This window comes from Oncorhynchus mykiss, chromosome 7, assembly GCF_057628025.1.
Source record: "Oncorhynchus mykiss isolate SJ-2025 chromosome 7, ASM5762802v1, whole genome shotgun sequence".
NCBI classification, from domain to species: domain Eukaryota; kingdom Metazoa; phylum Chordata; class Actinopteri; order Salmoniformes; family Salmonidae; genus Oncorhynchus; species Oncorhynchus mykiss.
The window spans coordinates 40788778-40803620 of NC_143028.1; the positions used below are offsets into that span (position 1 = coordinate 40788778).

At 42.2% G+C, this 14843-nt stretch overlaps 1 protein-coding gene across 10 annotated transcripts in view; it reads left to right on the forward strand.

Moving 5' to 3' along the window:
• The window catches only part of LOC110527879 (FERM domain-containing protein 4B), a 62671-nt gene that overhangs the window by 13884 nt on the left and 33944 nt on the right, over positions 1-14843 (forward strand). For 5 of the 10 annotated variants that reach the window (XM_021609464.3, XM_021609466.3, XM_036983365.2 and 2 more), the window contains exons 1-5: positions 8563-9094; positions 12071-12136; positions 12255-12349; positions 12653-12745; positions 13214-13298. In XM_021609464.3, the coding sequence (XP_021465139.2) occupies positions 8933-9094; positions 12071-12136; positions 12255-12349; positions 12653-12745; positions 13214-13298 (501 nt within the window). In that variant the 5' untranslated portion in view covers positions 8563-8932. Of the gene's footprint in view, positions 1-8562; positions 9095-12070; positions 12137-12254; positions 12350-12652; positions 12746-13213; positions 13299-14843 lie in introns of those variants that run through there. The other 5 variants (XM_090240967.1, XM_090240965.1, XM_090240968.1 and 2 more) reach the window with 2 other exon arrangements.

Genomic DNA, 14843 nt, shown 5'->3' on the forward strand with positions numbered 1-14843 from the left:
TTCCTTAAACACATAATGGGGACCTCTCAGTCACAGACATACTGGGAAAGAAAATACAAATCCTTCTCAGAATCTATAGTTTCATCCCTGGTTGATTGAATGCAGAATGTGTGCTTAATAGCAACCATTCTGTATAGAGAGAGCTTATTGGAGCACAGGGGGAGAGTAAGTTATTAGACTTTATTTAATTTGGTAAACACTACAACGTACGAGACATGTAGCATAGTAATCAAGCGATCACTTATGCATAACTGCTAGACTTGATTATTTGAAGTGCTTTAATCCTCTCATATTTGATTTATGACTACAAAATGTTCCCATCGGGATATCATGGTCTGGAACAGATTAGACACCTGCTCTGCTTCTGAACAGAGGCAGCAGTCAGGATACTTTCCATGTATAGCCATGGCACTGTCCCTGTCACTCTGAAGGCATGGCATGGGCGTCATCTCTGAGAGGAAAGGGAATGCCAACGCTGTCCACCATGCTGCCCTTGCCTCAACCGTACTGTACTGTACGTGTTCGTGTCCTAGCCTGCCTGCCTGTCAGCTGTAGCTCTGTATGTGGAATGGGGCTGTGGCCCGTCAGCTGTAGCTGTGTGTCAGCAGCTGTTGCCCTGTGCTGAAGTTGTATGTCTGCTGCTGTGGGAGGCCATCCTCTTTTAGACAATTAACGGAGCGCTTACAGTACGTGGTAATTGCCATCCTAATGAAATTAGCTAGGGGACACAGATGCTTGATGATCACGGCAGCAATGTCATGCCCTCATTGTGTTCCCTATAGACCCAAGCCTATTAATACTGATGAGTTATGGAATTGGACTGAGAGGTATCTAAATTGAAACAGACACCCGCTGCCGCAGTACCAGAGCCAGAGCACGCCTGAGGTGTGTAATCGTCTCCTCAAAGCACTCGCTAGTCAGATGACAACGCTATGTGAATAATTGTCAGGTAACACTCAAGACTATTATGTACTCCTTAAAAGGGAAAAATCATCCACTGATTTGGCCTCGTTTTTTTTGGCTTGCTCCTCCTGAAATGCTGGCGGCCATGACAGAAGCCAAATGTGAGTTGGCTTGGGGGTGTGGTTTGATAAGGGGTGTCAGAACCTTGCCCGCAGCTGTTTCGCCACACTCAATTACAACAAACAAACCTATTGCAGGCTTTGTTCAATAACTACAGGCAGATGCATGGTGAGATGCCAGAGGACGCTTTGAATAGGTTAGTAGCCTCCAGAGTAATATGAGAATGCAATTGCTGAGTTTATGTAGATATTTTAAACTAAGTGTTTTTGATAACTTTAAAATGTAGTACATTTTTTAAATGAACCTTTATTTAACTAGGCAAGTCAGTTACTGCGCCTATTGGCATTTTGTCTGGTGGTAATGGCAAACATTAGCAAACATGTCAGTGGTCATACCTTCCTTTGTGGTGTCCTGTATACAACAGGAGTTCCCTGATCCTAGTGCAGAATACACAGGGTTTCTCCCTCCACATATTGACTGATAGCATTCAATTCAATAATTTAAAAAAGACTCCATCACATCTTGCAGGTCTCCAAGTGCTGGCTCCATAGATGCATTTGTGAACATCAATTACCAATGGCAGTTAGGATAGATGATATCTGACAAGGTCTTAGTGAGGTCTTTGCAAGAGCCCCATTGATGGTCATCGCAGTGTAGATCAGTGAAATAGAATGGTCAACACAGCGATCAGGCTGGTTCCACCAGGCTAGGTTATGAAGGTGAATTGGGAAAAAACTCTAAATGGTTTTGACCTTTGACCAGGTCAAATGTCACCAACCTGATTCAAGTGTCCTCCCTGTTCCTTTTATAGAAATCCTCACAGCTGGTCTTCTCTATGTTGCATGTTCAGCTGCAAACTGGACATCTCTCAAACAACTGCAGCAGGGAGACCTCATAAACAATATACTTCCTCAACTTATGAGGTGGTGTTGACTAGTAGGGCCTGTGACAGGGTGATACAATAGACAGCCAAGTGGTGAATTGCATTTTGTTACCAAGAAAGAACAAAGCTTTTTGATAATGCACTTCACAACCAAAAGGATTCTACTACTTGTATCTGCTTGGCTGGTTAATTAATCTACTAGTTCATCAAACCGGGTAACTTTCAAACAACTTTTCACATAACACACCATTGTTAATGAAGCACTCATAGGTACACTTCAACAAAAATCCAGAAAATCATATTGTATGATTTTTAAGTAATTAAGTATTTGATACATCAGAAAAGCAGAACTTAATATTTGGTACAGAAACCTTTGTTTTCAATTACAGAGATCATACGTTTCCTGTAGTTCTTGACCAGGTTTGCACACACTGCAGCAGGGATTTTGGCCCACTCCTCCATACAGACCTTCTCCAGATCCTTCAGGTTTTGGGGCTGTCGCTGGGCAATAAGGACTTTCAGCTCCCTCCAAAGATTTTCTATTGGGTTCAGGTCTGGAGACTGGCTAGGCCACTCCAGGACCTTGAGATGATTCTTACGGAGCCACTCCTTAGTTGCCCTGGCTGTGTGTTTTGGGTTGTTGTCATGCTGGAAGACCCAGCCACGACCCATCTCCAATGCTCTTACTGAGGGAAGGAGGTTGTTGGCCAAGATCTCGCGATACATGGTGTTCTTGGGGTTGTACTCATCTTTCTACTTCCTCCAAACACGGCGAGTGGAGTTTAGACCAAAAAGCTCTATTTTTGTCTCATCAGACCACATGACCTTCTCCCATTCCTCCTCTGGATCATCCAGATGGTCATTGGCAAACTTCAGACGGGCCTGGACATGCGCTGGCTTGAGCAGGGGAACCTTGCGTGTGCTGCAGGATTTTAATCCATGACGGCGTAGTGTGTTACTAATGGTTTTCTTTGAGACTGTGGTCCCAGCTCTCTTCAGGGCATTGACCAGGTCCTGCCGTGTAGTTCTGGGCTGATCCCTCACCTTCCTCATGATCATTGATGCCCCACAAGGTGAGATCTTGCATGGAGCCCCAGACCGAGGGTGATTGACCGTCATCTTGAACTTCTTCCATTTTCGAATAATTGCGCCAACAGTTGTTGCCTTCTTACCAAGCTGCTTGCCTATTGTCCTGTAGCCCATCCCATTCTTGTGCAGGTCTACAATTTTATCCCTGATGTCCTTACACAGCTCTCTCGTCTTGTCCATTGTGGAGAGGTTGGAGTCTGTTTGATTGTGTGTGTGGACAGGTGTCTTTTATACAGGTAACGAGCTCAAACAGGTGCAGTTAATACAGGTAATGAGTGGAGAACAGGAGGGCTTCTTAAAGAAAAACTAACAGGTCTGTGAGAGACGGAATTCTTACTGGTTGTCACCTCCCTGACCAAGGCCCTTCTCTCCCGATTGCTCAGTTTGGCTGGGCGGCCAGCTCTAGGAAGAGTCTTGGTGGTTCCAAACTTCTTCCATTTAAGAATGATGGAGGCCACTGTGTTCTTGGGGACCTTCAATGCTTCAGAAATGCTTTGGTACCCTTCCCCAGATCTGTGCCTCAACACAATCCTGTCTTGGAGCTCTACAGACAATTCCTTCGACCCCATGTCTTGGTTTTTGCCCTGACATGCACTGTTAACTGTGGGAACTTATATATAGACAGGTGTGTGCCTTCACAAATCATGTCCAATCAACTGAATTTACCACAGATGGACTCCAATCAAGTTGTAGAAACAGCTCAAGGATGATCAATGGAAACATGATGCATCTGAGCTCAATTTTGAGTCTCATAGAAAATGGTCTGAATACTTACAGTACCAGTCCAAAGTTTGTACACCTACTCATTCAAAAGTTTTTCTTTATTTTTCACTATTTTCTACATTGTAGAATAATAGTGAAGACATTTCAACTATGAAATAACACATATGGAATCATGCAGTAACCAAGAAAGTGTTAAACAAATAAATGATATATTCATCATAGAGCTTGGTGGTTCTTGCGACTGCACTTGAAGACAATTTCAAAGTTCTTGAAATGTCCCGAGTTGACTGACCTTCGTGTCTTAAAGTAATGATGGCCTGTCATTTCACTTTGCTTATTTGAGCTGTTCTTGCCATAATATGGACTTGGTCTTTTACCAAATAGGGATATCTTCTGTATACCACCCCTACCTTGTCACAACACAACTGATTGGCTCAAACTTATTAACAAGGAACTGAAATGCATTCCAGGTAACTACCTCATGAAGCTGGTTGAGAGAATGCCAAGAGTGTGCTAAGCTATCATCAAGGCAAAGGGTGACTACTTTGAAGGATCTAAAATCTAAAGTATATTTTCATTGAACACTTTTTTTGGTTACTACATGATTCCATGTGTTTTTTTCATAGTGTTGATGTCTTCTCTGTTATTCTACAATGTATACAATAGTAAAAATAAAGAAAAACCCTTGAATGAGTAGGTGTGTCCAAACTTTTGACTGGTACTGTATGTAAATACGTTTTTTTAGTTTTTAATACATTTGCAAACATTTCTAAAATCCTGTTTTTGCTTTGTCATTATGGGGGGGGTATTGTGTGTTGCTGATTGCTGATGAAATGGTTTTATTTAATCAATTTTATAACAATATGGAAAAAGTAAAGGGGTCTGAATACTTTCCGAAGGCTGTATGTGTGTGTATATATATTTGTTTCATTGGAAAGCTGTTTTGTTGTCGGCATTGTTTTAATGGAATATTGGCAGTGAATTTGAAAAATGTATAAAATCATTCCTCTAAAACTGTCTGGCTAGCTAACAAACATATGGTGCAGATAAATTGTTCAAATGTAATTTTTTTACACTATCTTATCCAGTGGTGGTCGGTGCCGTTTAAGAAAAAGAAATGTATGAGCCTTATTTCTATTACAGCATATCGGATGACTGTCATTCATATTCCATTCACCCAGCTCAATGTAACATCCATAGGTTTAGGCTCCTACATTATGCTCCAATTTTCACTGTACCCATCATGAGCTTGCTACAACCTAGCTTTTTAATTAAAGTTTACAATGTAGGTGCAAAGGTCGAGAGAAAAATGAGGAATCAAGGTGACAGTGACACATTCAGTAATGCCTTGCACACTCTTGCCTGCATCTAGCTGATCTAGGGTGTAATCATTAGTCCAACCGTTGCAAACAAGAGATTCTATTGGACAAATTCATGTATGTTTATTCCCGTTTCGTTCTGTTTGCTTCCGTTTTAAGAAACGTTGTTCAACACAATCAGCAGAATATATACGTCCCTGATCACACGCAAACACGATTCACTTTCATAGCAGCCACATACAAGCAGCATCATCCCTTTGCTCATTATATAATTCCTTCTCACATCTACATGCTCCCTTCCTCTAACATTTTCCCTTCGCTTGTGCACTGCAGTGCACAACACATCAGCTGTCTGTGACCAGGCGAAAAAAACATTCAGAGCCAAACATTCATATCACAACTGCTACACACAGCCTAAATCGTTGTTACCATATTAGCTAATGTCATAGTCAACATAGCTACTAGAACTAACACATTAGTTAACCTGCTACAATCATGCAGTACAGTTTAAAGTCAGCAAGCTGTTTAGCAGTTACACTGGCAGGCCCCGGTGGCAATAAATGAATAAAATCAAGAGCCTGAGGCCTGCTGTCATGTTAAGTATGTTACTGTATAGCTACGGTATTCCAATTTAGGCATTTATCGGTGCTGTTTTCAACCCGTAACAGGTATGGGTGTAAAAGGCTACACTAGATCAGGGATCTCCAACGCCTGTTCTGGAGCGCAACAGGATGTGCAGGCTTTTGTTTCAGCCCAGCACTAACACTGTGGGCTAGAACAAAAGGACAAATGTAGACAACTGCCTTACACTTATTCAGTAGTGGAGTCTAGTCTAGTAGTGTGATATTACTCCGTCTACTGGTGATTTCTGGAAACTGCAGTATGTTCAACAAGGCAGCAGTTCCCTGATTCTCCACACAACAATAGATTGTATTCTGGTTGTTAGAAGAGAAAAAACACAATTGGTGGTAAAGCACACTCTTGAAGTCATGAGGACAATAATTAGCACTGAAATAAATTGATTCCTCTGTGGAGCATTTATGACTTGGAGGGGGCTTGTCAGTGATGTGTTTATGAGAGTGACCTCAGAGTGAAGAGCGGGCCAGAGTGTGAGGTCATGCTGCAGTCAGTGGTACCAGCCTCTCCAGTGGGTCTGTCATTATGGAGACATATGGGTGAATGAGCGTGAGAGGGACAGCTGGAGCTGTCCACTCACAGTGCGAGAGGAAAAGATAGATCCATACTTTCTTTCATCAGGGACTATAGGGAAATATGTAAGGTTTCCCAGATCAGTGTGGCAGATAACACGGCTCCTCTGCGTTGTATCAACACCACCATTCTTCAAAAGGCCCAGATGAACTGAAAATGTGGATTTTGTGTGGGGGGTAGTCTCATTCCCTTACAGTGCACTATAAGATTGGCAAAGCGAGTCTAGTGTGAGGGGGAAATGTCAAACTGGACTGAGGCATCCATTTATAGAGCTGAAAAGAATCTCCTCTTAAGACATGGGCATGGATGATTTTAGGAATAGATAGAGAGTGGTTACTCCCAATGAGAGGTATACGGTTCTTACTTTCCTCTGAATTCACAGACAGTTTCTTGTTTTGGTCTCACCCCTACCTCTACCGCAAAGCTGCCGACTGGATAAAAATCACACATGGACATCAGCTGTGAATAGCAGGCACCTGCAGGCATTGTGCATGTGTGTGTTTCTGTGTGTGTGTGTGTTTTGGCCTCTGGCTTGGCTGTTATTTTGTCTCTCTATGGAAGACAGCCCCTGCACAGCCATATGTTTTCTAGGAGCAAACAGACCTTTCCCCTCTCACTGTGGAGGGAATCATCTGGATACTGCCTGGTCCAAGTCTCTGGATAGTATGGGATAGTAGATACAGTTAGACGGAATGACACTTTACTCTGTTTAAAGTAGTATGTCATCTATAGGTCCTGCACTGGTTTTACATTGTATGTTCTTGCTTTATCTAGCGAACACAGGCCACTCTTTTTTATCAAACCCATGTTTTGAATATACAATTTGAAATATTAACCAGAAAGTTTTTTTGTTGTAATTTTGTCGTCGAGATGGAATAATTAAATTCCTCCTGAAGGTATTTTCATAATGGAGCTAGATGTTAAAGCTACACTGCAGTGCCATACACTGTGCTTTTATCTGTAGCAGATGCATTATTACAAAATGGTTAATGTTTTTGCGTATGTGATTGTTTAGTTCAATAAGTATTTGTCTTTACCGCACTAGAAAACTATACTATAACTATAAGAGTAGTCGAAAAGATTTAAAGAATCATCCATGTCCTTCCAGTCAACAATGGGCAGATGGCACAGATGAGATTTTCGATAGATGACCGTTTACACTTCTGAAACTGCGACGTCATCATGCTAGTCACAATCCTTCAGCTGCTAATGTTCTGTGGACAGTGCTGCTTGGGAACATTTGATTAGCCCATTTTTATGATGTAGCCAATGGTTTAGCATTGATTTTTTTTACCCCAACAGTAATCAGGACTGTTATGAGTATTCACTCAACTTTGTTTCGGATGATCACTCGGATGTTGTTCAGAGGGCTTTTGCAACATGTTCTGTTGTACGTTTTGACTGCAGAATCGTTTGTGTTCTAGGAGACTCGGATCACTCAAATAAACAGCAGGATATTGTTTCCAGATGAGACACATCGTCCGACTGAACTATAGACGTATATAATTGGGACTCTATAGCCGAGAGCACATTTTTCTCTCTTTTCACTTGTGTTCTTCAGTTTCTGTCAGAATGGTGTGTGGTTCTTTGGGAAAATATGAAGATCCTTCTTTGCTAAAAGGAATGTAAAAATGCTTATTTTAAATAAATCAAATAATTTTATTTTATTTTTTTCCCCACTGTATGTCAATTGTCAATGTTTGAAATGAAAAGCAAATCTATGGAAACCACTTTTCCTAAGCTATAGCCATTACATTCGGTTTATTGTCAATTTCCAACATTTGACATTTTTAAAAGGAAGACAGTTTTAGTAATAGTGTTTCTGCTGTACTGCCTCTGCTGGTCCAAATCACACAGGTTATTTTGAGTCTTCCTGTGGAATATGATGGGCGGAGACAGCTGCTCTCTTTAGGAAACTGCACCCGGAGTACTTTACAGAGAAAATGAACGACCTCCAGAAACCATCCTGAATCACTCAAATCTATAACAATATCTAATGTGATGTGAGATATTAATTTAATGTCCCTGATAATAAGTGAACAATTACAGTACACTGTGTGCCTAAAGACTGGGCATCAGAGATTCCCAATCTAAGTTAACGACACAGTAGGAAACCTCAAGAAAAAAAAAACGATCCTGCTAGTCAAAGAAAATAGAATGTTTATGAGGCAGAGATGGAGGGATTGAGCTGTCCGTCAGTCTGTGTGTGTGTGTGTGTGTGCAGTATGTGTGTGTAAAGTGTGTTTATGTGGTAAGCAGACCAAGCTTCTTTAGGCTGGTTCTCTGTGGCTTTGTCCTGCCCTCCCTCTCCTCTTCGTCCTGTGAGTGTGAGGCTATGTCTTGGACCAGGACCCATAGCGGGAGGCTGGGACACTCCACTCCAGCTCTACAACTCCAGCCTCTCTAGCCCAGAGCTGTGACTCACACAGATTACATCAGCAGGGAGACATAGTAAAGCGTGTGTGTAATAGTAGACTACCACTGACGTTCCTCCAGGGTATTGACATTCACAACAGCATCCAGACACCGAGTGAAGTCGGTGTTCAACGCAGCAGCGTACATTCTCTTGGGCCAGGGATCTCTCAAGCATCACAGACGTTCTACAAACTAGGATCAGTAGAGAAAGGCTGTGCTGGGCACCGGGAACCTTGATCTCTAGGAGTGAGTGAGCGGTGACGGGGCAGCTATGGCTGTGAGCTTCGTGTCTAGAGTGGAGGAGCTGCTGGCCTCAAGCAGCCAGGTTGTTTGGAACTTGGCGGAGCAGACCCTCAGAAGGTGGTCCTCTCAGGGGCTCATGCCAGCCCGCCGCTTCCTACAGACATGGTGGCAGCTCGGGGACTTCTATCAGGTATGCTGAAACTGCATTACTAATCAATCCCTTTACTCCAGGGGAAAGGTTGTACTGTACATGCTGCTCAAATCAATGTGGCTTTTATTGACTGCTCTGTTGACAGTTACGGTGCCAGCTGCTAACTGGGAGGTACTGGTGCCTGGAGCGAGATCATGTCTGATCTATTCTAATTTGACTTGTCTTGTTGATATATTGCTTTCTGTAAATGGGCATATCTGTCAGGAGTTGTCTGGGGTCTATAGAATAACCATCACGTTGTGGCGATAACGGAGTATGTCCAAAGGGGAACTACATTTCAATTTCACTTTCAGAATGAAATAATGTTTTTGATAGATTGCCTTGGACTGGTTAGTGTCCAGTTCATGGTGTCTATTGGGTGAAAGTTTGCAGTTTGTACCTGTGAGGACTGAGTCCCAGAGACGGGTTTACAGGGGTCTCATGGCACATGTGGAAGTCATCAGGAAGCAGCATGGCCAGTCTTTTGATCTCCCAGATAGAAGCGAAGCACTTTGAAATGCTGTTTTTTTGCTGGAGCACCTGAATGGGATCTTGCGTGTGCACAAATGACACATCCTCAATAACTCTACGTACATGTCTGTCAAATCTTGAAAATGTTCAAAAATGTCAATAATTCAGATCTGTCAAATTAGGAAAGGTTGGCCTTCATGAAGTATTACTAAACCAAATGGCATGATTCATATTTGTAGATCATTATCAGTGAAGATGGATGGTGACAGGAGATGGAAATGAGTGAGAATATGTGGGGCTTAATGCAGTGAATTACAGGCGGGGGCTAACGCTGCAGGGCTGGAGCTAAGCCCATGTAGGTCAGTGTCTGGAGGTCGTGTGAAGAGGCCATGGCTGGAACGTCCCACCCCAATGACAGGCTGTCAAGGGGATGACCTCTGTGTCATGGCTATTACACATCACATGACCTTCCTTTAATCCTGCGGGTCAACCTCTCTAAAGCCATGGCCTCTAGCCTTCTGCAAGCGTGGGGAGGGGGGGGGGGGGGGGGGGGGGGCGGTCCATCCTTAGTGATTCTTACAACTTAGTTACTTAAAGTAAAAAAATTGTTAGGATAGATAGTCACCAACAATTCTTATTTTACTGCCATGCTACTAGGAAAAAATAAATGAGTGAAAAAAACATTGTCGATCCACAGCACATTGTACATCTTTATGGTCTAAGGGTATTTTAGGCGTCTGTTTAAATGTTTTATGAGTCTCTCTGTCTTTCTGAAATTGGTTGTGCAGTGAGCTGTAGCGTAATTCTTTGGAGATAGGGTTCAGACTGAGCAGTAGCTCATTAGTTGCTAAGGCAAATTTAAAATAGGTGGTAGTGTGAGGGTAGGTAGACGGGGCTTTAGGGGGCAAGAGAAGGGCACAAGCGAGGAGCAGAAAATCAGGGGGCGTAATTAAATGAGTACTACTGTTATTATACTTTATCCCGTTAAACAATGTTAGAAGACTAACACATTTTAGACCATGAAGATACTGGCCTCTTTGTTTTTATGTTTTGATGTCATTTGTCCGTAACAATGCAACATTGATAAATATAATGTGGTGTGGATCATGCACTGGACAACCACATAATCCCTTAAAGGGTTACTATAGTGACTAATCCCTGCACAGACAATGGAGCTTGTGTAATTAACAGCTACAATAATTCTCTATATTAAGATGGATTACACAGAAAGCACACAATGTTCTATGCAAACCGGCCCTATAGTTTCTTCTGTGTTACAAAAACTCTAAGAATTTGATCGTCATCCAGTAATCCATGATTGTGTTTTTGTTCTTTGCTGTATAGGTGGGCTATTGAACCAATCGGAAAGGGCTTGAATTCTCAAGGGAGATAATGATTCAACTTTGTTTTTGAAATGCCTAAAAACTACACTTTGAGTTTAGAAAAAGGGGAGTTTACATAATTTAGTGTTTGCGTGACAGTAATTAAAACGCTTGGTCCAGACATGTTCACAAGTGAGTACATTTCAATGAGGTTTTATGTATTCAAAAACAAAGTAAAAACGTAGCCTGTATAACAGTTTAAAATCAGCTCTGTTGTGGTGAAGGGAACAATATGTTCTGGTAGACTGTAGTTAACATCAGCCCAGAACGTCTATTCCCACCCTGTGGTCACTGGTCCCTAACGTGACAGTCACTTTCCACCACAGAGGCCAGGCCAGCCAAGCCAGTTGGGAGCCACATGTTTTTCACTCCAACGGGTCACAGAAATAAATGTTGTCGTCTTTGCCACATTCCTGAGTGTCAGGCAGCCTTGAGAGTCAACATTGACACGAATCCTGTGCAGTATCTTTCCCTGGTTTCCCTGCAACTTTCGCAGACCTCTTACATGGCCATTCTTTGTTTGTTTCTCAGGTTTACCTGACCATTCAGTGTTTCTTGTTTCTTACAACTGTGTTGGAAACAAATGTCCTTAATCCTCTACACACTCTCAGAAATAACAGAATAAGGAAAGCACATTATGGGTCTTAAAATATCACCAACAATATCACCAACCGTAGTTTGACTGCCCACTACGTGCCGTTCACGCCAAACACCGCCACACACTCATCTCACCCAAGGACATGGAATAATATACGGCAAGCACACACACACACCTGTAAAATGTGCCGACAGCACCCGAACACTAACATCCATTTGGACAATGGAAAAGGAATCCATTCATCTATTCAACAGCTATACCGTAGATTATTCATTTTCTTGTCTTACATGGGAGGAAAGGCTTGGATCATTAGATTTGGTTCATGTTAATGAGAGTGGTGCAGAGGAAGGTCATGGATGTAGGGTGTACAGCTGCCGTGCCGCTGGTTGGGTCTCAGCAGTGCATGGAGACACCAGGAATTAGATGGTGGTGCTAGAGTGAGGGTGTAGTAGCCGCTGTGCTGGGTGTCGTGAAAGTGTCGCCATGCTGTCTGGGGATCTCATCATGTCTGTTCCCTTCCCACAGATGACGGAGGGCCGGCTATGCCAGGTGCACCTCCTGGACGACAGGAAGCTGGAGCTGCTGGTCCAGGTAGGTACGCACCCTCTACACAAACTCAACCTCTGTGCTTTGAATTGTCGTTATTCTCTAGTGTGGAAACTTCATGCACTTGTGTTCATTTGTACTCTACCTGGTTTCATTTTCCTAGCCAAAGCTCTTGTCCCGGGATTTGTTAGATTTGGTGTCCTCACACTTTAACCTGAAGGAGAAGGAGTATTTTGGACTATTCTTCATCGATGACACGTATGTACAATTCCTAGCTACATTCTAGTTCACTGACATATGTCCAATATGTGGGTGTCAGATATAAAATACTGTACATGGGTGCAAACCAGTCTAGCTCTTTTTCCATGCTGCTGATTGCATCTCCATGACACAAGTTGAAATGATGCAACTTAAGAGAGAACTTTGTATTAGTCTATCAGTTGACAGCACAGTTAAATAGATTGCATCTCTTGTAAGTAACATGAGTTCTAACAGAGTAGTCGTGTTGATGATCACGTATTCTGCCTATAACCCTATAAATCTGCTTGTATCCTTCCCAAGTGGTCAGAGTAACTGGCTCCAGCTGGATCGCAGGGTCCTGGATCATGACTTCACTAAAAAGACTGGTCCAATGGAGCTCAAATTCCTGGTCAGGTGAGGGATCTCTCTCTCTCGCTCGCTTTCTCTCTCTCTCAGCTGGTAGCCTACAGTATGGACCGCCGTACTGTACCAGCCAGCTACCCTATAGTGTACCACATCTATCATCAGGCTTAGGCTTTGACAGTGTGTCTTACATGCTCTTAAATCCATTGACTTACCCTTCCTCTTTGCAAATTAGGCTATATGTGGTTTATTTGAAAATCCATTGAGGAAGAAAAAGTAGGTATCTATAAATGTTGGCCAGGCTCAAAGAGCTGGGCGTCATTGTTCATTCCCCCAGTGTTGATAGGAGGTACTTGTAACCCTGACCACATGTAGCTAGTCATGTCCAGTAGATGGTGCTAATGTAATATTCTGCAATATGAACGACTTCTGAAATTGGGGTGTGCAACCAGGAGCATTACCCTTACACCTAATTCAAGCACTTCATTTAATTACATCATGTCTATTTGTGTTTTGCAGGTTTTATATTGAGAAGATAACATTCTTGAAAGAGAATACAACAGTAGAGCTGTTTTTCCTAAATGCCAAATCGTCAGTCTTTAATGTAAGTGGATGTAGCTACTTTTCTTACATTTGTTACTCAATATGATTTTATTGAGCTTACCACGAGTCAGCCCTCCATAGCCTGTCCTTCAATTTCCATGCCAATGCACATATTGTGCTTACCCTGTTCCACTGCATGCTCAGACATAAACCAATTGGATGACCTGTGATCATTTGAGAAGTGAAAATATAATCCCACAAATGTAATTACAAGCCAAAGGTTCCTGTTGTGGAATTCTAGTTGATAGGATGACTGGCTGCTGGAACTGAAAGTTGGCTCCAGACATCAATATCTTAAAACAACAAGCATGTGGGCCAGAAACACAGTAGGTGGCCAGAGAATTCTTATGTCTACACATTATTTTCAGAAGACAGTAAGGACTAGCTGTTTGACTGGACACTCTCCACTCTCATTACTATCAATTATTTTAAGCTCGTTCAAAAACAGTCTTTATAGCAGTTCTTCTACAGAGTTACTTGAGTTCTTCACTTGACTTGCTGACTTCACAGAGACTTCCCAGCTTTTGTTTTATGTAGGCTACTCTAATGCAACATTCTTCAACACAATGATGGCTTTCAGGCTTTCTCCAAGAGTACCAAATAGTTCCCTAATCCTTCAAAATATCATTTGACTTAGGGCTTTCTATTTGGAAACACTGCACTGTACAAACATGAAAAAGAACAATATCCTGATTCACTGCCTCTTCTCTCTGAGGCCTGTGCATATTTCCCATGCCACACACAGCTCAGCCAGACTAGAAGAAATCAATTTCTGAGCTGTGTTGCTGTAAAACTATTAGATAACCAAGAGGAGGAAATCATTGGATAATGCAGCTGGAGGAACAGGTCTAACATTTCATAATGTACACATACAGACACACATACATCACATGGTCACACACACATGTGAGAATTGTAAAATAAAGTAGTGTTATCTACCAGTGATTGTAAAGGGTTGAGTGCTGCACCCACTGTTGACTTCCCTTATTAGTCTGACATTGGAAAGCTGACCTTTGACCATCAATTGCTTTTTTTTTTTATTATTGCAATTTGATTTTGGCAGATGCATTCGTACTGCCTATTGCATTATCTCCTCCTCCTGTATTATACATATGCTAAAATGTATTACTCAATTCTACTGCCATTTACTTTATGTTCGTATTCGTATCTTTTGTTTTCTTATTGTTGTTGCATTGTCGAAGGTAAGCATTTCGTTGGACGATGTATACCCTGCGTATCCCGTACATACGACTAATACAACTTGAACCTTAACAGAATTACACTGAATGAAAATATAAAAGCAACAATTTCACTGAGTTATATTTCATGTAAGGAAATCAGTAAATTGAAATAAATTCATTAAGCCCCAATCTATTGATTTCACATGACTGGGCAGGGGTGCAGCCTTGGGGTGGCCTGGGAAAGGCAAAGGCACACACACTCGGGAGCCAGGCCTACCCACTGGGGAGCCAGGCCCAGCCAATCAGAATTAGTTCTTCCCCACAAAAAGGGCTTTATTAAAAATATGTTGGAGGTGGCTGAAGGT